The sequence below is a fragment of the Puma concolor genome, chromosome B3, assembly GCF_028749965.1.
Source record: "Puma concolor isolate L17-30 chromosome B3, mPumCon1.1.hap2, whole genome shotgun sequence".
Taxonomy (NCBI): Eukaryota; Metazoa; Chordata; class Mammalia; order Carnivora; family Felidae; genus Puma; species Puma concolor.
In genome coordinates, this window is record NC_141672.1 from 12,320,206 (window position 1) to 12,343,178 (window position 22,973).

Here is a 22,973-nt window from a genome sequence, read left to right on the forward strand (position 1 = left end):
GAAATTGCTCCAAGGAGGCCTGGCCTCCCTCCGCAGCTGGGTTATCCTGTAGGGCTCCTTTCAATAGCAGCTTGCCCCCTGTGGCCAGTCCTCAGCTGTGTCTAGGTAGGAGGCAAGTGACTGTGCCCTGGCAGATTGCAAGAAACCAGTTCTTTTTTTTTTTTTTTAATGTTTATTTTTGAGAGAGAGAGAGAGAGAGAGAGAGAACAAACGGGGAGGGACAGAGAGAGGGACAGAAGATCCGAAGCAGGCTCCATGCTGACAGCAGAGAACCATGAGATCATGACCTGAGCTGAAGTTGGACCCTCAACAGACTGAGCCACCCAGGTGCCCTGAAAGCAGTTCTTGATGAGCCCAAGCGTCCCCTTTTTTGACAGACTGAATTATTTGATTGCCACTCTGCTCTCTCTGAGTGCCTGCAGTTCTGGCTGTCACCACCAGGCTTTTCTCTCCTTACTAGTGAGAGGGCACCTCTGTGTCTCAGCATCACCCTCTCTCTCTCCCTTGCTGATTCACCATCTCCTGTGCTTTACACACATGTCTGCAGTCGTCAGGTCTTACACCTGCCCTAGAAGGTTCTGTTGGGCCAGAAGGATCACACCCATTTACCAGATAGGAAAGCTGAGACCCAGGTCCGTGTCTGCTGCTGGTTTCTACAGGGCCCTGCTCTGCAGTGAGGCAGGCCTGCCGCTTGATGGGAGTCGTCGTCCCAAGATATCCTGTGTTACCCTTCCTAGTGCCATATGCAGTGGCCAAGGCCCAGGCCTTATGTGGCCTCCTTGTGGTGGCCTCCTTGCGGTGTGGGTTCGTGGACGCTTCTCCGTCTAGGTGTTCTGCCTCCCTGGCTTCTGGGACCTTCTGTTTCTCCTGCTTTTGACCCTCTTCATTGGGCCCCTTTGTTGTCTCCTTTCCTCCCATGCTGGATCATCCGGGTAGTTTTGTCATCTTCAGGAAGTGGTAGCTGTTGTCACTTACTGAGCACCTGCTGTAGTAAGCAAGACAGTGACCAGTGACAGAGACTCAGGGTAAACTGGCTTAAGCAGATAATGTGCAGGTGCAAGTCTGGAGAGGACAGGCTCCAGGCCGGCTGGATCGGGTGTGGAGCTCCAGCAAGAGGGTTATGGCTTTTTCTTCTGGTGCGGGCTCCTCCTTGTGAGTCTGGCCACAGAGAGGTGACGGCGTGCCAATGCTCCTGGCCATGTTCTTTGTGCTGTGGACAGTCCCCCAGGACCTGTCCTGGCAGGGACCAGGACTGGCCTGGCTCAGGTCCTGTTCCTGCCCTTCATCTTACCGAGGTGCCAGGCCACGTGCCACCCCTGGAGAGGGTGCGGCCCTCCCCTGCGTGGTTTGCTTGCTTATCAGAATCACATGAGATCAAGGAGGGATAGTTCTGGAAGGCTGGAGGGTAGTACAGAGCAAAGTAACCGAAGCCCACATTCCTAGTGTGGGCCCCAATAGCCCTGTGAGGTGAGCTGCAGGATTCTTCTCACCTGACAGATGGGGAAACTGAGGCACAGGTACAGTGAGGTCTGGTTCCATGGTCTCCTCTTAGGGACGCACCCCACCTCTTACCTTTCACCTGCCTCCCTGATTGCATTTTCTGAGCCCTGAGCTGTCACTCAGCTCAGTTCTGGGTTTCTGATCACCTGCTGGCACGACCATGGTCGGGAAAATGGAAGAGTTGACCATCGTCATGCAGTGTGCTCTCCGTCCTCGGCTGGCGCTGGCACGTGACCTTGGCCTGCTGTGCCCAGACTATGAGTGTCACAGCTATTGTAGTTCTTGCATGTCCTTTAGTCCTGTCCCGAGACCTGGAAGGGCTGCACCTGAATGAACACCTCCCCGCCTCCCCTCCCCCAGTCTGGTCCTGCTACTCCTCAAGCACAAGCTGTTGCTGCTTCTCACACCTGGCTGCCCCTTGAGCAACAGCTGGGGCTTGAACAAACCCCGAATCCCTCCCTGGCCTTAGACCTTAGACCTCCGGAATCAGAGTCTGCAGGACTAGACCTTGAATAGGTATTTTTGACAAACCCCAGTGGTGATTCTTAGTCATCCACCCTGGTATTTGGGACCCACAGGGTAAAGGCCAGGCTGTGCTGTGATATTCTGGGCCTCTGGGCCTTGCTCACATCTTCTGTCCACTTCTCATTGCCCCTGCCCACTCCTCGTAGTGGATCTTATGCTCCCACACTCCCTTTTGGGAAGGGGGGCACTCCTCATGTTATTCCTCTTTAATCTCTCCTCCCTGGTGTTGGTCTGTAGTTTCCCTTCAGTTGTCTTCCAAATGGCCAATGCCGCCTCCTCCCGGAAGTTTTCCCTGATTGCTCTCCCTCCTGTCCTGAAAGGCTAGTTTGTTTTGTAAGTGAGCATTTAAAATTCCTCCATGCTGTGTTCTCCTTAGGCTTCTGGTGAGCAAGGGTCTTTTTACAAAATAGATCCTCCCTTCACAGCTATCCAGTTTTTGGAAAAACATTTGGAAAAATTTATGAGTTGTGGGGGTAGATCTCTGTCCAAAACTTATCAATGTAATAGGTACTGAGAAAGTGACAGTTTTAGAGCCTGTAGAAGTTTTCTCCAGGTGCAGCTTTTTTAATAAACTCCTTTGATTATTTAACTTTAACTTTTAGTGTTACTTTTTCTATCATTTTGGGAGTAATATCTATCCTTATTGTAGGAAACTAGAAAATACAAGGAAATGTAAAGGAAAAAAAGCCACCCGTCACTTTTCTGCTGTGTCCACAGTTTACAGGCTTTGTGCTCCCTCCTGGTCTGTTTTTCAGATACTCGAATATTGAAATGCCCTTAGAATCCAGACTGAATGCTCCTTCTAGGGCAGTCTGGTGATTCCAGAATGGGCATTGTTTCAGCTCCTCTTTGAGCACAACTTGGAAGCTTTTCTAGGTGAATCCTGAACTCCTCTGCTTCACTTTACTGATTGATTGATTGATTGATTCATGCTTTATCAGGCATTTACCTTATGCCAAGTACTGAGAATGCTAGCAGCTGGAGCTTTACCTTTATTTATTTATTTATTTATTCATTCATTCATTCATTCATTCATTCACCTATCTACCTCTCTATTTATTTAAAATATTTGTTTTGAGGGAGAGAGAAAATGAGTGAGTGGGGGAGGCCAGAGAGAGAGGGAGAGAGAATCCTAAGCCCGATGTGAGGCTTGAACTCATGAACCACGAGATCGTGATCTGAGCCAAAACCAAGAGTCAGATGCTTAACCGACCGAGCCACCCAGGCGCCACTGGAGTTTTACCTATTATTTACAAGACAATTCAAAAAACACACTCCTCTAGTTTTTGAGAATATGTTGTTGGATGCACGTGGCGCAAAGCTCAAGCATGAGAGAGCACAGTGAAAAAGAAGTCTTCTCACCCCACCCCCCGGCTGCCCTTGCCCTTGACCAGACGCCATCCCACTACTGTTTTCTGGTGGTACTTTCAGATTCATTCTGTGTATATGCAAGCCCTCCTTCTTGTGCTGGATGCTGTTCTGAACCCAGGTAATTGCACACCGCACACGGGGTTTTGCACCTTGTATTTTCACATAGCAATGTCTTAGCGAGAAAGCCTTGAGGGTGCATGGAGGACTTCTGCATTCTTTTTACTCACTGCCTAGTATTTCTCTGACCACGGGTGGTTTGTTAAAGGTCTCTTAGGGTGTGTAAGTTGCTACTGGTCTTTTGCTGTCACAGCGTGGCAATTAACAGCCACAGCCTGGAACACTGCACATTTGAGGACGTCTGTGGGGTGCGATGATGGACTGGAGTTTTCAGGGGGAGCAGTTAATCACTTGACAACGAGTTCTCCGGTTTATCTTCCCCTCCGTCTTCCCCTTGGGTGTCCTGAACCAAATTCTGAACGTTTGGGATTTCAGGAGCCTGCTGTTTGGAAAATGAGGGTTGTTGGTCCTTTTGTTCCGCAGAAATTTCAGGAGAAGAAGTGAGCCCCAGTGGGTTTACGTTCTCCTTTCCCAAGTGGGCCACAGTGGTGTGCCTAGGGTCCTGCCACCATGGGCCATGTGGTTTTCTGCCGACCTCCTCGCCTCCCCTCTTACACCGAGGCCCTGCAGCACGGAGACCAGGCTGGTCCATCTCAGTGTCTCCTGTGCCGGCTCTGCTGGGCCTGTCAGTTGCCACCCGGCTGTGGGCGAGCCTGGCTGCAGAGCCACTGCGCGCACTTCCTGAGGTCACCCAGCCTCCGCTTGCTCATCCGAGTAATGGGCCATCCCTGCCCCTCCCTAGTTGGGCTGCGGAAGCCGTCAGTGAGCAGAGAGCATCCGTCACACCATAGCTGCCCTCGCCCTGAGGGTGTCTTGCGTACTTGTGTGGCCTGATGTGGGCTGAAAGGGGAGCCGCGCCCCCTCCTTTCCGCCAGAGTCACAATTTATCCTGTTCTTGGAGCTCTGAGCCGCAGAGGAACTGGTCTGTCCCCTGACAGCTCAGCCACACTTAAGATTTTCAGCCTGCCTGTTCTCAAGATTACTGTTTTGTTTTCTTTTATGTTACGGGTCTCTTGTGTTTTCAGAGTTAGCTCAAAGTTAGCATCCTGTTTGTTTTTTAGGACCGGGGGAGGGAGAGCTGACTGGGATGATGTCAGATGTAGACGGATTGGAAGTGACCCGCAGTTGGCTTCATAAGGAGATGAGAGCCACACGCCGGGATAATCGGGATGCCGTGAGGATTAACGAAGAGGGAAAACCCAGGTCTGGGCTGCAGCCCAGCAGAAGCCCTTTTCTACCTGGTGCGGGTCACGTCCACTTGCGCCCTCTGTCTCCTTCAGTGCTGTCCATTTTTCCTGAGGTGTGGCTCCAAGTCCTTTGGGACTGGCTGAGGGGGGCTGCTCCCTTAGCTGTTTGAAATTTCTGTCCTGGGGCAGGGACAAAGTGCGGAGTCACACTGAAACTTACCTGGCTGGTCACAGTCCTGAGCCAAGTGCCCTAGGACCGGTTCCTATCACCCATGCTCACGTGGGGCGGACAATCTGGGAATGAGGCCAATGCATTGAGGTGTCCACAGGGCTCAGAGATGATGTGGGTTGTGAGCTGGCGCAGATTTCTCAGGGCGCCGTCTGCCCCCCTGCTGTGGGTGCTGGTGGCCCAGGGCTGTGCTCTTGTGCCCAGTCTCCCCTCCATGAAGTCATGGCAGCACATCGGTATTGGCTGTCATCTCTTCTGGAACTCTAGAGAAGCTGAGTGATGGTGGAGACCCCAGAGAGCATCAACCACTGTGGTTTTCCCACTGGGTTCCTTGGGGCCCGAGGTTGTGTTGAGGTTGTTGGGGGTTAAGGGGAGGGCCGGTTTGGCGTATCCTGCAGTGCGAGCCGGTCTGCCTTCTTGGACTGACCTCGTGGCTTCCTTCGGAGGTTCCACTTGGTGCCCGGCTCTCAGAAGGTAACGCAAGATTGGTAGCTGTCACCTCAGCTGTGTTGTGTGAGGGAATGGTGTCGGTGCCCACTCACTGGTGCCCAGAGACTTCCCGGGGGCTTTGTGCCCACCTCCTCCCCTAGAGCGTGAGCCCCTCCAGGGCCCGAGCCATGGCTGTCGCATTTATTGTGCCCCTGAGTGCTGGGCCAGGCTGGGCACGGGAACCTGAGCGAGGTGTTTATGTACTTACATTTAGGGAGTGTCTGTATGCCGGGCGGGCCCCATAAGTAGGCACAGGGTACACACAGCCATTGAATCTGCCATAGTCCCTGCTCTGATTTCTGACCTTTTCTGGTCACAGGTCCTTTGAGCGTCCGTGGGCGGCCCAGCCTTTCTTCTCAGGAAAACACTTGTGGGCATGGCCATTGGCAAGCCATCTGCATTCCATGCATCCTGCGCCTTCCCTAGCATCCTGCCCCAGGCGACAGCCCACTGGGGCTCTGGAACGAAGGGCTGGGATATAGTGGTAGCCCCAAGTTCTCGGGAATATTCTGGCTCTGGGTGGGTCAGTGGGGCGAGGGTGTCGTGGGTCAGGGAAGGCTTCCTGGGAGAGCTTCTGTCTGGGCCACATCCTGAAAGCTGGGCTGGAAAGTGTGGACCAAGACTTGGAGAAGGGGCACGGCCCTGTGCCCAAAGGCTTGCAGTAAGGAATGTAGGGCAGGGGAGGTAAAGGTGGGTGCGTGGCAGGGGGCCTTTGTGCACTGCTCAGAGCCCCTGATCCTGTCTGTAATGGGGTGGGGTCATTAGGGCATGTGTGTTGGTGAATATCGGCCACGGGATTGTGGGTGAGAGATGGAAGAGGCAGGGCCCAGGCTTGCAGGAATATTGGCGAGGCCCGTGATGGTTGAGTCAGGGTCGAAGGATGCATAGGGGGTCAGTGGGGGCTAAAGATGGCCAGGATTGCACTGAGCTGAGCAGGGCTGAAGGGTTTGGGGAACTCCTGCAATGTGGGAGAGCAGATGGGCTGAGGCAGACCTGGGAGGCCAGGCCGAGGTAGTAGACCTGATATGGGAAGAAATGGGGAGCCATGGGAGGTGGTTGAGTCCAGGAGGGAAGGTCAGGCCATTGGGGGTAAATAAGGTGGAGGGAAGGGTACAGGGGCGAGCCAGGCTGGAGCTGTGCCCATGAAGGGCTGGCCCTGAGATTGGAGAGCGGGATGCCTATGAGGAAAACCAGCAAACTTGGGGTCCTTGTAGAACTACAGCCAGGTCCCTCTCAGGAAACAACTCTCTCTCTCTCTCTCTCTCTCTCTCTCTCTCTCTCTCTCTCTGCCTGAAGGTGGCCTTGAGGACTGGCTAGGAGTTTGCAGACTTTCCCTTTGCAAATGAGGCTGTTCTGGGGATCGTGTTTGAGAGGGGCAGCTGCAGGCTGTCCTGCCATCAGCTGGCTGTAGTGAATGTTCTGGAAGGATGCTTCCTGGCTGCCTGAGTAACCTTTGTTTTCTTTGTTTCTCTCCACAGGAAGCGAGGGATAGAAGTCGTGCAGGTGAGTACAGACCATACCTTCACTGTTGTTCGTGTGGGTGGGCCTTTTAGGGCCCCCTTTCCCCTTCTCCCTCGAGAGTCTGGGTGCTTTTTTTTTTTTAATTTTTTTTTTTTACATTTATTTATTTTTGACAGACAGATACAGAGCACAAGTGGGGGAGGTGCAGAGAGAGAAGGAGACACAGAATCTGAAGCCGGCTCCAGGCTCTGAGCTGTCAGCACAGGGCCCGACGCAGGGCTCGAACTCACAAACTGTGAAATCATGACCTGAGCCGAAGTCGGATGCTTAACTGACTGAGCTGCCTAGGCGCCCCAAGAGTCTGGGTGCTTAGCTTCTTCACTTGCATGTCATTTTTAACTTCTCCCCCTGTGGAATCTCTGTGGTTTCTGCCCTGGCAGAACGTGGGTCATGCTTGGTGGTCTCTGGGTCTTGTGGAGTTGCAGTGGGGTCATCGGTGGAAGGAGCTGGCTTGGGGGAGAAGTGGGGCTCTGGGTGGGAGTGGGGGTACAGGGTGTGGGAGCTTAGCCACCCCGCCAGACATCCGTGGTCCTGATGCCCCCACGGTTGGCCCATGCCTGCCCTCTGTCTTTGCTGAGGGAGCACGAGTCCCCCTGGGCCCCTGCCTTGGCCGTTCAGCCCTCTGAGGGTGAGTCTTCTCCTATCTTGGACCATTCTTGTGAGTGGTATCGTCTCCAAGAGCACTCTTTCCCCTCTCCTTTCCCCCTCCCCCTCCCCAGGTCAGGTGCATCCCCATCCTGCTATCAGTTGGTGACACCCAATCTTCTCTGTGGGCCACTGGCTCCTGGAAGGTGGACCGAGTCAGTATGGGGGGCTCCTGACCCTTGGGCTGCCTCACTCTGGGGCAGACTTAAGTCAGGTGCTCATTGGCTGGAGAAGGAGGGATGGATGGAGAGAGAATCCCTCCCAGGGCCTGGGGCGGGCTCTGTGTCCCCAAAATAGATGTACCTGCTCTGACAGTGGCCGTTGGGGGTGGTTGGTGGGGTGGGGCTGGGTGGCTCTGTCTGGAAGCCTTGGTCTCCCTCTGGTCTCCCTCCTTGTAGCAGGTTGAACTTGTCACCTGGAGGCTGAGGTTGGTTTTGGGGGAGAAGGCAGTTTCTGGAAGTCCCTCATCAACTGTAGAGTTTTCAACCAGGCTCATTTTGGCTCTGCAAAGTTGTGTGATCTGCACTGAGTTTTTCTGTGGACCTTAATTTCTTACACATTAAAAGAGGGAAGTCAGAATTCAGGAATGGCTGAGAAGTATGCTTTTGGGGCCGCTTCTGATTGATTGGTAGTGGCTGCCTGGAGGAATCTAAATCTGTGAGTGGCTGAGGGCAGGGGTTGATTGATAATGCCTGTCAGGGGTCCAGCGGTGGGCAGAGGAAGTGCAGTTGTACCTTGGTCATTCTGGGGCCAGGTGTCTCAGATTGGTCCTGCTCCAGGATGCTTTGGCTTATTTTGGTCTCTTAGTCCTTACCTACGGTTACTTTGGATGTCACCAGATCCTTTGCAGATGCTGCTGTACCCACCATCAAGTCCTGGCCTTAAAGTTGGAGCTGTAGCTGGAGGTTGCTAAGAGAAGGTCCAGGTGCTTCCCTGAGGTTAACTATAGCGCTTGTCCAGGTTCACAAAGAAATTTCTGCGGGGGAACAATATTTAGAGGAAGTGAATTTACGTGCTCACCAATAAACACGTTACTTAAAAGGGGAAAAAAATGTGCCCTTCCCCTAATACCTGATTCCTGTCCTGGAAAATCTTAGACTAACACAGTAGGGTGCCACTACCCCTACCAAAAGGGGGGGGGAGGGGAGAAGAGGGGAGAGGGACTTGGAATTTCAGGATGTGAGGAATAACCTGGGGGTTCAGTGTGCTTGCTTTACATGGCTTCCTGGGAAGGTTTAGATGGAAACCTCTAGTTATTTATTTATTTAAAATTTTTTTTAAGTTTTTTTTTTTTTTTTTTTTTTAATTTGAGAGAGAGAGAGAGTGCATGTGTGAGCGTGAGTGGGGGAGGGGCAGAGAGAGGGTGAGAGAGAGAGAGAGAGAGAGAGAGAGACAGAGAGAGAGAGCATCCTAAGCAGGCTCCATGCTGTCAGCACAGAGCCCAACGCGGGGCTGGGACCTCACAAACTGTGAGATCACGACCTGAGCCAAAATCAAGAGTCGGATGCTTAACTGAGCCACCAGGGCGCCCGGGACTAAAGCCTTGGAGCCATTGTTACGGAGTGTACCGGGCAGAAGAGTTACGAAATGCTTCCTTGATGTGTCTGCTGTTCCTTTTGGTGATGACTTCGGGGAGGAAGTGGTGACCGGGCACCAGAGAGAAGCCAAACTGGACGCTTTCCATGCCAGTATCTAAAAATAAAACCCACCGCGACGCCTCCCTGTTCACCTCCTCCTGGCAGCCCCGAGTGTTTGGAGAACTTGAAATTTCAAGATGTAGAGAAAGACTCTTTGCAAAATCTGGAAGCCAAGGCACTTGGCTGGGTTTTCAAAATTAGCCAGGCCTCTGTGCGCCAGATCCCTGGGCTGGTGGGCCGCTGGGTGCTGGAGATGGTGGGTGCTCGCCAGATACGAGGTGTCAGTGACTGAAGGGGCGGAGAGGAAGCGTGCCGTCAGCCAACACCCAGTATCTCTTGTGTCTGGTCCCCCAGTGGCAATGTCCCTTTTTGTGCAGCCGTCCAGTGACATGAGTAGTGTTTTCATGCCCATTTTAGAGACGAGCCTCCACTGAGGCTCAGGATGTTGTGACTTCCCCTGGGGGAACTCAGCTGGTAAGTGGTAGAGTTGGGTTTTGACTGTGGGTCAGTTTGTCTCCAGAGCCCATGGTTTTTCTGCTCCATTTATTGACTGTTTCCAGGCCTGTTGTCACCTGGGCTTTGGCTTCTATTTAAGAAAAGGATATTGGGGCGCCTGGGTGGCTCAGTCGGTTAAGCGTCCGACTTCAGCCAGGTCACGATCTCGCGGTCCGTGAGTTCGAGCCCCGCGTCGGGCTCTGGGCTGATGGCTCAGAGCCTGGAGCCTGTTTCCGATTCTGTGTCTCCCTCTCTCTCTGCCCCTCCCCCGTTCATGCTCTGTCTCTCTCTGTCCCCCCAAAAATAAATAAACGTTGAAAAAAAAAATAAAAAAAAAAAATAAAAAAAAAAATAAAAAAAGGATATTGGGGTCCAGGGTCAGGAACCGAGACTGTAGAGTGCTGGTAAGATCCCAAGGTACCCTCCCGTCAGGGAAGTTATTTCTCTGCCTGGGATTTAAAGGCAGTAGTAACAACGTGAGTGTTGACATTTATCGGGGACTGTGGTGTACCAGGCACTGATACCGTTTACTTGATAGAAACATCTGTGGGTAACCTCTCCAAGGTAGGATGGGAGCACATTCAAGAAAGCAAAATTTGGAGCGCCTGGGTGGCTCAGTCTGTTAAGCGTCTGACTTCGGCTCAGGTCTTGATCTCTCGGTTCATGAGTTCGAGCCTCACATTGGGCTCTCTGCTGTCAGCACAGAGCCTGGAGCCTGCTTCAGATTCTGTGTCTCCCTCTCTTCTCTGCCCTTCCCCCGCTCGCACGCTCTCTTTCCCTGTCTCAAAAATAAATGATATTAAAATTAACAAAAACAAAAGAAAGCAAAATTTGCAGGTCCTCAACTTCCTCATGTGCTCATTTCCTCACCACATCTGCTTGGGAAGGAGCCTGTAAACCCTCCTTCCTGGCACCCTTTCCACATTGGCCTCCTCCCGCTTCTGCGGAGGCAGTGCATGCAGCAGTGAGGGTTAGGATCACCTGGGCCCAGGTTTCTGGCTGTGTGACCTTGCGCTAGATGCCTAACCACTCGGAGCCTCAGTCTCCCTGTCTGTAAAATGGGGACAATACTTGTGCCTGTCCCCCGGGATCACCTGAGACCTAATTGAGTCAATTTGGGTAAGGCAGCTGGCACCATGCTTAGCACACAGCAAGCTTGTTATTTACGTTGTCAAGGCAGATACGACCCTGGGGCATAAAACCCACCTAGGCCTTGTCACCCATGGTCCCCCTGGGGCAGGTCAGGTTTCTCCAGTTCTTCCCTTGCAACAAAATTGAAAGAGGACCTGAATGAGTTGTCAGCTGATGGAGCATTAGAAATGATATTTGATAACAAATGACCATAATTCTTAGCATATAATTTTAAAGGAATTCAGAGAATTTGCTATGTAAATCTCTTCCCATTCCATCCTTCTGCTTGAAGAAGGGGTTTTAAAACTTGCATCTATAAACATTGAAAAATACAACTGACAGTGAGCTCTGCCTTCATCTGTGGGTACTTGAAATACTTTTGAAAAATTCCCATTCATCTCTTCCGAGATGTGTTCCTCATAAGCTGTAATGTTTTTCCTTGTACAGTCAGTGATGTTTCGGTCATGTGCATCCGTTATGTACTGATAGTAATTGTAATAATAATTCAAGCCAGAAGAAAATTTCTGACACTTAGAGCTTAATGGTCACACGAAATTAAAAAATTAAAACCTTTATATACATATAGTTCTTTTTTGCCTAGTAGTGTAATAGACTACTCAGTAAAAGGCCTTTAAACATAGAATTCACTGAAGGATGCGGGTTGGGTGTTGGGCTTGGAGGAGGCAAAAGGAACTTTTCTAAATCTCCCAGTGTTTAAGAGGCACTGGATTCTGTAATTTTAGGATGGATGATGGTGGACTTCAAATCGCTACGGTATTTAGATTCCACTGGATCCATTTAAAAGAGAAACAGGAACAGTTTTATTTTGAAATGTTAATATTTACAATATGTTGGAAATTACATCCTTTCCAAGTATTTAAACTTACGATGAGAAATTTTAGATGTCAACTTGAAAATGCACAAAAAGATATGTAATTGTAAACATTTATTCTGGGGGCTTTGGTTGGAAGGCCACTGCTTTAGGACGTTACCCCATTGACTTCTCAGAACTGGGCTCAGAGGCAGGTGCCATCTCCGAGGGGGCAGTGGCTTGGCTCCTAGGCCATCCAGACGCTGGGGCCTGTGTGGCCACTGAGGCCCAGAAAAGCCTTGGCAACGGGCCTGTCTGCAGGCCGACTGGTGTCCCCTAACCTGGGTCTGTTAGGCCAGGTGGTGCTGTAATTAGGAAAACCTGCTGTTCTCTGCTCATGTAGCACAAGAAGCCCCCAGTCCAGGAGGAGTGCTGCCTTGTGTTTAATGTCGGGGCTCAGGCAAGAAGACAAGGGGAGAGTGAGGCGCACTGTGAGATGGGGTGCCCTCTGCTCCTTTGTCCGGAGGGGCTGCCTGTCATGACAGTGATGGTCGCAGGCACCTGTTTGCCTTGGTTTCTTCCTCGGTATTATTGTAATGAGGATGCTGGACACGCCCTGACTCCTCCATTTCAGGCCTTGCCTAGCCACTGAGGCCCCTCACGGCCAGCAGGTGTGGGTTGGGAAGACCGGGCTCTCCCTGTAGCGGCATTCAGCGCATCTTTCTTGGGTGCCTGTGGTGCGCCAGGCCGCGGGTGTGGGGGACTCACCGTGCCAAAGCCTGGTTCCTTCCTTCTGAAGTCTGCAGTCTGCCATCGGCATCCAGAGCCAGAGTTGGTGGGGGTCACTTGCACAGGCGTGCAAGAGATGAAGTCAGGAAGGCGTCCCAGAGAAAGGCAGGGTAAGCCTTGCTCATGGCTATAGGCCTTGTCCACCTGACAGAGCCTAGCTGAGAGCCAGGTTCAAACCCATGGTCCCGACAGGTGCTTCACCTATGTCCCAGGCTGTTCTGCTCCTGCTCCTGCAACACACAGGTTGCAGAAATGACCAAATGCAAGCCGTGGCACAGCCATCAGTGTCCCTCCACCCACTGAGCCTTCATTTGGAGAAAACATTTCTTGACCTCCTGGGTCATCTGTGGCCTAGGGGGCCTGGGGCGTGAGCTTAGGGCTCTGCCGAAGGCCAAGCAGGAAGTTTGCGTCAGCCTTGAAGGATGGTGTTACCTTGGGAGCATTTTCCACTCTGACCTGATCTGTGGGGAAGGCTTGGGAGGGAAGCCTGGGAGGTTCTTTGTCCCTGGACCCCATTGCCCCTTTCTAGGGCAGCCCTGAACTTAAGGGAAGGAGATCTGGAAAGAACAACTCATCTGTTGTCCTGCCACCTCCAGCCTCAGCATCCTTGGGAAGGTGTGTTTTGCATCCCTGCCTCGCACATTATGGGGGCTTTCACCAGTTTGCAAAGCCCGAGGGGAGAAGGAGAGGGCTGTTTGCAGGAGAGGGGGCCGGAGTTGTATTTTAAAATGCAAACGAACAAGCTGTAAGTGTGGGAAGTACAGCCACCCGTCATAGATTCACTGTCTTCCTTCCAAATTCTTTGAGAATCCAGACATTACGAAACCCAGTCCCCAGAGCAGCCGCTGTTTCTCAAGTGGGCAAGGACGTAAAGAAGTTTCCCCAGCTTGCCGGGCAGGCAGCAGGCCTTTGCTCCGGGTTTCTCCAGAATTGTTGCTTGCTTGAGATGTTGGAGTGCTTTGTATACATGTTTGCACTGTTCCTGTGCGAACCATTCGGGAAAGGAGGTTGGGTGGTGGACCCTCAAGCAGAAAGGGAAAGACGGGCTGAGAGCTGGAGGGGGCGTGCCAGGCGGTCTAGGGCTCGTCTGTGCTGTGGTGGGGGCCTGTGAGGACACAGGGGTGGACAGTTAGGGGAGGGTGGGCAGAGGATGAGGAAAGCCTTGTAGGGAAGTTGATGCTTCTTGATACAGGATATACCCAGCTTAGGTTGGGGGGCGGGTAAGGTATTTGAATGTCGTTACAGGCAGAGAGCACATGTGAACAAGGATCCAGAAGCTGGGCAAGGGGGTCTTTTGTCTATGAGAGGCTTGGAAACACTGGATCCTTGCCCCCGATGGAGTTGGCAAGTAGCCAGGCCGGAGAGGGCGGCAGGGCCAGACCTAGAAAGGGCTGGTGATCTGTTCACGGGCGTGGGTTCAGTGGGCATTAAAGGGTTTTTGTGTCGGAGAGGTGTGTGCTCCAGTGAGAAGGCATGACAGGAGATCCCACTGCAGGGCATATGGAGGACGGTTAGATAAAGACTGGGCTAGAAGGCAGAAAACTGGGTCTTCTGGAAGGAGCCCGGGACCATGGCCTGGAGTGGTGGTGGTCATGGTGATGGGGTCTGACTGGGATTAATTCAGTAGTGGAAGGCAGGGGGAGACAGATGATGGGACGTGGGTGGATGTGGCGGGTGAGTGAGACTGAGGGTCACTTCCCAGACTTCTCACTTGTTTCTGGACATGCATGGGGGTGCAAGGAGAGGACCAGTGAGGGGGGAGGGCTGGTTCAGATAGGCGCGTTGAATCCAGTAACTGGCTTATTGAAAGCCAGAGGGAGAGTCTGTTGGCTGAGCAGGGTGCTTCTTTCCAAGGTTTACAGATGTTGAGTTCTCTGGCCAGCTGTAAGAAATATATTTGTTATTTGGGTAATATTTTCAGTGGTTCAGAAATTGCTTTAAAAGGTATGTACTTAGAGACGCCTGGGTGGCTCAGTCAGTTCAGCATCTGACTTCAGCTCAGGTCATGATCTTACGGTTTGTGAGTTGGAACCCTTGTGTCGGGCTCTGTGCTGGCAGCTCAGAGCCTGGAGCCTGCTTCGGATTCTGTGTCTCCCTCTCTCGCTCTGCCTCTCCCCTGCTCATGCTCTCTCTCTCTCTCTCTCTCAAAAATAAAAACATTAAAAAAAAAAAGGTACTTAACTTAAAAGTGTCAGATGATTTAATCCTCGCCTGGGTTCACTCTGCCACCAACACCGTCTGCACGGTGCTTTTGCTGCCTGGCCTCGTGCCCTCACTAGATTTTATTTCCAGGTGGTTGGGGCCCACGAGGGGTGGACATTCTGCCTTTTGTCCGTCCCCTTTGCCGGGTGTATGGGAGCCAAATACAGGGGCTGCGAGAATATAGGTTGTCTTGGTGTTTACTGGGGGCCTGACGTCCTCGTAGCTGGAAGAGCTCATGGCAGTTATCCAGCTGTCTCCTCATGGGCAGGGGCTTTTCTCAAGGCTACCAGAATGTGACTCTGACCCTGACCTCTGATAGCAGACAGCAGCACCTCTAGGGAGCATGGCCATGAGATTGGGAAGTCGACTGTATGCAGAACGTTTCCATGGTTGTTTGGGTCTGTTATTGGGATACAGATTACTCTTTTTTTTTTTTTTCAATTAAAAAAATTTTTTTAATGTTTATTTATTTTAGAGAGAGAGGGAAAGAGAGAGAGCGAGCGAGCGAGCCAGTAGGGGAGGGGCAGAGGGAGAGGGAGACATAAGAATCTGAAGCAGGCTCCAGGCTCCAAGCTGTCAGCACAGAGCCTGATGTGGGTGGGGCTTGAACTCATGAACCGCGAGATCGTGACCTGAGCTGAAGTTGGATGCTTAACCAACTGAGCCACCCAGGTGCCCCCAGGGATACAGATTGTTCTTGTCTGTGCTTGACCTTCCCGAGGAGCCCAGAGACCTGGGTTTGAGTTTCCATTAGTTTGTCTTCTGAGTATGTGATCCTACCTTAATCATCTTTAAAATGGGACGACATTTACTACACAGGACCTAAGACACCTGATGGAAGCTTAAGGCGTACGGGTTTATTGTCCCCTCATCCTTTGTTACGAACCATGTGGCTTAAGGGTGGAGGGGCACAGCCGTGAGTGAGGCAGTGCTTAGAAAAATACGTTGTCTGCTGGTCTCTTTGCTTTGCCCTCCCCACCTTCCATCATCCAAGTAACACTTTTTGGTTTCTAGCTGTGTGAATTTAGCTTAACTCCTTTTTTATTTATACTTTATTTTTTTATTTTTGAGAGAGAGAGAGAGTGGGAGAGGGGCAGAGAGAGAGGGAGACACAGGATCCAAAGTGGTCTCTGTGCTGTCCACCTGATGCAGGGCTCGAACTCAGAAACTGGGAGATCATGACCCGAGTTGAAATCAGATACTTAACCGACTGAGCCACCCAGGCACCTCCGAATTCCTTTTTTAAAGATACATGTTATTTCTTACCATTTGAAATGCAGGCATTTGTATTTCTTTTTTTCAAAACATTGAAAATTATTTTCATTCTCTGTCATTTACTTAGCATATATATGTAACAGAGTCAGACAAGTTTATGTGAAAACTTCAGGGTATTTTTTACAATAATGGTGCATGGGGCGGTGGGAATGTTCTTTAAATCAGGGTCTGCTCTTATCAGATGTTTTTTGGAGCTGTTAAGAGACGCATCTTGGAGGACAACATGGGAAAATGCTCATGAGCTGCTACGTGCTGCCCATGTACGCTGAATGGTTTCAGTTCTGTCAGTTTTATTTTTATTCTTGAGCTTTTTCGGCTTGCTGTTGCAAATAGAAACTGTCTCTGGCGTCGGGGCAGTCCTGTGTGGCTTCGGAGGCCTGTGATTCTCAGTTCTGGGGTGTTCTTTCCCCAGCCTTTGACTCGGTGAGTCAACTTGAACTTATCCTTAAAACAGAAAGCGGCCCTGCCAGGGAAGCCGGGCACCGGTGCTCCACGGTGCCAGGGTGTGCCCTGTCAGGACCCAGGCTTCTCCATACCATTCCACACAGAGTCGGGGCCCTGGGTCCCTGGTCCCCTTCCGCGCAGTGAACATACAAGCGAAGAGATGAAAAGAGGCGCGTGGGGGAAATAGGAAGGGAGGAAAAGGACAACCGAAAGCTGCTGCCTGTTTTGAGGTTGCTTGGAGGTGGCGTTGTCCAGGGCGTCGCTCCTCAAAATTGGTCCTCCAGCCGTCAGCATCGCCATCGCCCTTGGCATGGCCCAGAGCTGGTTGGAGTGGCCAGCCCAGAGCTGCTCAGTCCCGATCCTCGGTGCAATTGCAGGAGTGCCAGTGCAGCTGGGAGGGGGGGCCCTCTGGGGGCTGAGACTGGGCGAGGCGGGGCATTGACCGGAGAGCCCTGGGCGCACGGCCTGCGCTGTGAGAAGCAGGCATTGCTTTCGGCTCAGGCTCGCGGACCACCAAGCGGCTTGAGTCTTTCGTTGGCCAAGAAGCTGGCATCACCCTCCCCACTGTCATGTTTTTATTTGTGCTGTTAGACGTGTGCTCAGGTGTCACCTCGCCCGTGACACCTTCTTGGCTCTCTCAGCGGACCCCCCCACCCCCGGCTTCCCATGCCTAGCTGGAGCTACAAGTTGATGTCTTCTCCTGGGCCAGAACTTTCTTGTCTCTGGGGAGTGCAGGGCCTGGCCCTGGTGTGTGCTCCATGCACTGGGTGATGTGGGTGATTGAAACCCTTGATTATTCTTTCTTCATGAAGTACTATGTGTTCGTTTCTGAAATTTGGGGAGAGAAAGACAGGCTTAAAGATGAAAGCCCAGAGATAATCTTTGAAACACTTATTTCGGTCTTTTTTTTTTTTTTTTAATTTTTTTTTTTTTCAACGTTTATTTATTTTGGGGACAGAGAGAGACAGAGCATGAACGGGGGAGGAGCAGAGAGAGAGGGAGACACAGAATCGGAAACAGGCTCCAGGCTCTGAGCCATCAGCCCAGAGCCTGATGCGGGGCTCGAACTCACGGACCGCGAGATCGTGACCTGGCTGAAGTCGGACGCTTAACCGACTGCGCCACCCAGGCGCCCCGAAACACTTATTTCGGTCTTTTTTCGTACCTTTACCTAAAATACGTTGTGAAGTATTGTGTGAATCCAGGTTGGGCTTTTCTTATCTGTAGGTTTTCTGACCTGCGTTTGGAGGATGGACACACATTGATTTGCTTGTGCTGTTTACTCCCCTTGGAAATGATCCTTGTGAGGGCGGCACCAGTTTTCTGCCGTCCCGCTGTCCCAGCATCAGGAACCTTTTCTCTGCTATGGAACCTTGGGTTCTAGTGGTTTCTGGTTTGCTGTTCCGAACAGTGCTGCCGTTCTGTCTTTGGTTCTCTGTTTGGATTGCCCTCTAGAAGTGACGTTACTGAGTCTAAGGCACCAGGATCTTACAGTGTGTGGAGCCCTGTGGCCTGTAGACCGTTTTTGGCCCTGAGCCGCTGCCCACGGTGTGGACTCAGTGGTGGTTTATCACAGTGTCCCCTTGCCTGGCTCTGTGCCAGCAGTGTGTGTGTGTGGGGGGGGGTGGTTAGGGGACCCAGGGACGGACAGGCAGCCTTGGCAGTGGCTGATGCCTCTGAAAGGCTGTGTGTGGCTGCCACTCGGCCACCCTGCCTGAAGATTGCAGTGGCTGCCCCTGCACTGTGCTAGTCTCTGGCCTCTGGGAGGTGAGGGAGGACAGTGCTGGGGCAGGTCTTTGAGGCCCCTGGGCCTGGAGGGAGGGGGAGACCGTTAGAAGCCCAGGCTGTGGGAGAATTGATTGGGTCCTGAGGAACCCAGTCAGATGGGCAACTCCTTAGGGAGGGGTCACTATAACGGGTGGGGGAGGTGATCAAAGCAGATGTGCACACAGCCTCGTGTGGTCTGGGAACCTCCGTAAGCCCTTTACTATGTTAACTAATTTAATCCCCACGACAGTCCAGAGAAGGACGGTTAGTACTCTTATAGGTGCTGTTTAATGGATAAACTTCTGTTATCCCCACTTTACAGATGAGGCAACTGAGTCCGAGAGAGCTCGCCCCAGTCCCTGAGCTAGCACGAGGCAGAGAAAACCCAGCACGCTGGCTCCCTGGTCTATCTGTGACCCTCCGCGCCCCACTGCTGGTTTTGCATCATTCTGAAAGCAGCGCTTCCTTGCAATTCCTTTGCCTGCGGTGTCTTGAACCCTCTCCTGGACCGGGCCCATCTGTCTGCTGGCCAGCTGCTCAAGTGCTCTTTCTCACACAAGCCCCATCTTGACCCAGCGAGGCCGCAGCACCAGGGGGACAGGGTGATGTCCCACCCCTTGGAGGGGTTCATGAAGCCCTTGACAGTTGGTTCCCACTCCAGGGAACCTAGCCTGGGCCGCTTCCTCAGGTGCACCCCAAAGCACCCCGTGCAGAGGCCCAGCAGCCTGTGGCGAGGCCTGGTCCTCCGCATACCCTCTCCTGGCAGCCCGCCATGCCTCTCCTTGTCCATCTGGCTGACACTTACTAATCTGTCTGAACGAGCTCCCGGCCGCCAGCTCCTTAAGCCTTCCTGGATACCCTAGGCCGAGAGAGCCCCTCCCTCTTGTGGGCCCCAACATACCCTGTGCGCCCCACCTCCCAGACACAGAAGCTTCCATTGCATGGTGTAATCGCGGACTGTGGGGGCTTTTCCCACTTCTCCGGAGCCTCTGTAGGGCCGTGGACCATGCCTTGTTTTTCTGGAGACTGTGCAGGCCTAGCATTCTGGCTCATAGATGCACCTTATCAAGAACTCTATGGAAATCAATGGAAACTAATTAAATATTACAGAAATACATGAATTGGCAAAGTTCCCCATCATCTTACTCTCTAGAGGTAATCACTACGAACCTCTCCATTGGTTTTCTCTGGCTATAGTAACGTACCTTTTTTTATTCTTTTGGTTCCTTAAAGCCTACTTAAAACCCTTTTTTTAAAAAAAAATAATTTATTGTCAAATTGGCTTCCACACAACACCCAGTGCTCAGCCCAACAAGTGCTCTCCTCAATGCCCATCACCCACTTTCCCCTCCCCCCCTCCCCCCATCCACCCTCAGTTTGTTCTCTGTATTTAAAAGTCTCTTAAGTTTTGCCTTTAAAAAACCTTTTAATGAGTGTGTAACGTGATGGTTCTGACTGACAGTGCCTTTGAACTGACGAAATACGGTAATAGCATATTTGTATATTGTGGAAATTTCTTAATCTGTGCCTGCTAATGTGTAAAGGCAGGGCCCGGCTGAGAGATCTTGGCATGTCTTTTTCAGCAACAGGTTGATGTGTCATGTGGCACCGTTTTGAAAGGTCAGAAAGTATACATGAGTTAGAGAATCTTCCTCGTTCTTACAAAGTGCTAACTTAGGAGATAATTTGCCATTTTAGCTACTCAAAGAAGAACGAGCTTTCATGAATTTGATAGTCTAGGAGATTCCTCCCTTTTAGCGTTCTGTATGCTTGACACTCTATCGCTTTCCCCAAAGGAAAGGTTAGTAACACAGAAGAAGTAAATCGAGGTGAGGAACAGAGGAGATGTAATATTGGCTGTCGGACCTGGTGCTGTGAGGAGACACTATAGTGGTGCTGAGCTTCCTGGTAGCCAGTGCGTGCAGAGAAATGAGATTAGAACTCTTAAGTCGTCAGGAGAGAGAGAGAGTAAAATCTATGGAGAGGCTTGAACCATCCTTCCTAAACTGTTGAAGAACATAGCGTCACAAATAGGACATTGTTGTCTTGATGTGGATGAAAACAGAAAATCGTAAGACAAGCAGAAATGTGTGGCCTGAGCACATTCTCCATGACTCTCTCATGCCAAGGATATTGTGTTTTGGGGGGATCTCTGCCTGGCCGGCTTTCATCCTCCCAACACCCCTCCACCTGCAGCTTCACTGTGGAGCCGTCAGGATTGATATTTGGCTGCCAGTAGCAGATTGGGAATAACAGTGGCTTAAATAAAATCTTACATTTATTTCTCTCTGTGCCAAAGAAGCTGGATGCAGGCTAACCTGGGGCTGGTGCAGGGGCTCCATAAAGTTTTAAAGAACCCCCTTTTCTCTGTTTGTGCCACACTATCTTCTAGGCCCAAGATCACCTCCTTGTAAAAGTGGCTGCTGAGGCTCCAGCCGTTGTGTATACATCCCAGGTCATGGGAAAGCAGTATGGGAGTAGGGCATCCCTGCCACACACCTGAATCTATTCTCATTAGGTGATCTCCTTAGAGATCCCGTGTTACGCTGCTGCCCATGCTGGCCTTGGTCAGAGTCGAACGTTCTAATACCCGGAGGCCAGCAGGGTGGGAAGTGCCGTCTTTCTGCTGGGCATGCTGTCACCTCACAGGAGCTTGGGGTTTTGTTACTGAAGAAGAAGAGAATCGGGAATGGGTGTTGGGCTGCAGCTAGCCGTGCCCAGTGCCCTTGGGCCCAGGGACCCTCAGTTTCCTCATTTACAAAATGGCAATAATGTTGGAGCCAGCCTCAGTTGGGACGTGGACGTGATACGGCTGAGGAGCAGCCCAGAGCCTGGCACACAGCACGTTCTCAGCAGGAGCTGCTCCTTTTTATTCGCTGGTGCCACCATTGTTGATGTCATCCTTAGGGGCCCATGGAAATCAGTAGGAGTCTAAATGAGGTGTATTATTGAGGGATTGGATGGGTAGATGAGCCAAAATAAAAGGACCCTTGTTGTTTGATTTGTTGTCACAAGTAAAGAAGCTGGAAGTGTTATCGTGTGAGTTATATCCATCTGGTTTGCTTAGGGAGGGGCCGACAGGGGTAATGTTCCTGCTGTGGGCCAGCGGGGTCCCAGCTCAGGGTGTTCCCTCCTGACTGTGGAAGCCCGAGGCCTTCTCCTCAATGCGGGGGCGAGTGCAGCCTGCTTTGTGGTGCCCCCCAGGATCAGAGAAGAGTCTGCCCTGGCTGGAGTGCATTTGAGGGCATAGGCTGATATATTTACTTCCTCCCTCTGCATCTCCAGTTCCAGCCACGGTGGGGTAAAGGCATCATCATCTCTGAGAGTATGACTTCCCGACCCGGGACACATAAGACCCCCGCCCCCCGTACTGGCTGGGGGCAGGTCCTGGGAGTCCTGTGCGCAGCTGACATTTCACTGCTTTTCCCCAAATTTTGCAAATCCAGAGCCATAACTTGGCTTTCTCCCTTTCTCCCTTTCTTTCTTTCTTTCTTTCTTTCTTTCTTTCTTTCTTTCTTTCTTTCTTTCTTTCTTTCTTTTTTCTTTCTTTCTTTCTTTCTTTCCTTCTTTCTTTCTTTCTTTCTTTTTCCTTCCTTCCTTCCTTCCTTCCTTCCTTCCTTCCTTCCTTCCTTCCTTCCTTCTTCCTTCCTTCCTTCCCTCTTCCTTCTTTCTTTGCTCTTCTCTGCTCTTTTCTCTCCTCTTCTCTTCTCTTCTCTTCTCTTCTCTTCTCTTCTCTTCTCTTCTCTTCTCTTCTCTTTTCTCCTTTTCTTTTGTTTTCTCTTCTCTTCTCTTCTCTTCTCTTCTCTTCTCTTCTCTTCTCTTCTCTTCTCTTCTCTTCTCTTGTTTCTCCTGTTCAGCCACCCCTGCCTGGAGAACTCCCCCGGGAAGCACCACAGCCCCATCCTACCCCTGAGTTCTCTGATGTCCTATACAAGTGGCTGGCAGGGTACCCCTTTCAGAGACCTGCTTGTTCTGGGTCCCTTGTTCCCTGTCTGCACAAGGCAGGACTGTCGGTATTTCTCTCTCTGAACTTTCTATGATGGCCTTAGAGCAACCACCCTATAAGGAGATCCTGGCTCGCGCTGTGTCTGCGACTTGGCGGTGCAGCAGGGCACGGTCATCGCTCGCAGAAGTCACTTGGGAGGCGCTCCAGGGTTAGGTGGGGGTTGGGTGGTGTTTGATCAGGGGTCCTGGGGGAACATGTAGGGCGGGGCTCCCAGACATCCGGGCAGTAATCACCTAGTAAGATCGCTTCGGAGGTCTGAGATGCCCTCAGAATAATTTCAAAATGCTTTGGTGTCTTTCCAGCTCAGATAGCAACAGTGACAGCTCCCGTTTGTGCCTTGCTTGCCGGGTGCCACTGTTAGTGTCCCCGCTTGCCAAGTGAGAGCGCTGAGGTTCAGACACCTGGAGTGCCTTTGCCTTGCACCATCCAGCAAGTGAGCAGCAGAGTGGGTGGGTGACGGCAAAGCCAATGCCTTCAGGCTGCCTGTCTGGACTGAGAGTCTGCTGATGTGCAGCCCTGGGAAGTGGCAAAACCCCTCAGAGGCCCACCTCCCGGATAGTGACAAGACGGACGAATGAGATAGGGCAGGGTTAGGTGAGCAGGCCCTCCTTAGGGGGTGCATGAGTACCTGAAGTCAGGGATGGGGTGTAGGTTGGTATGTAGGGTTGTGGGGTAGTAAGGACCTCTCAGCAGCTCACTGGTTTTCTTGTTCCTGAAATGACTTGAAGGGTCTTATAAAGCCCACCCCCTGTCTAATTGGGCAGAAGTTTGGCTTTGACACTGAGCCTTTCCCATCCTTGGTAGGTGGGGGCCTGGGGGGGGGGGTCTCTGG

At 51.7% G+C, this 22,973-nt stretch overlaps 1 protein-coding gene across 6 annotated transcripts in view; it reads left to right on the forward strand.

Moving 5' to 3' along the window:
* Nucleotides 1-22,973, forward strand: part of ITPK1 (inositol-tetrakisphosphate 1-kinase) — a 180,310-nt gene that overhangs the window by 34,293 nt on the left and 123,044 nt on the right. For all 6 annotated transcript variants that reach the window (XM_086708958.1, XM_086708956.1, XM_086708957.1 and 3 more), the window contains one exon: nt 6,897-6,921. In XM_086708958.1, coding sequence (XP_086565084.1) covers nt 6,897-6,921 — 25 coding nt within the window. The remainder of the gene's footprint in view (nt 1-6,896; nt 6,922-22,973) is intronic.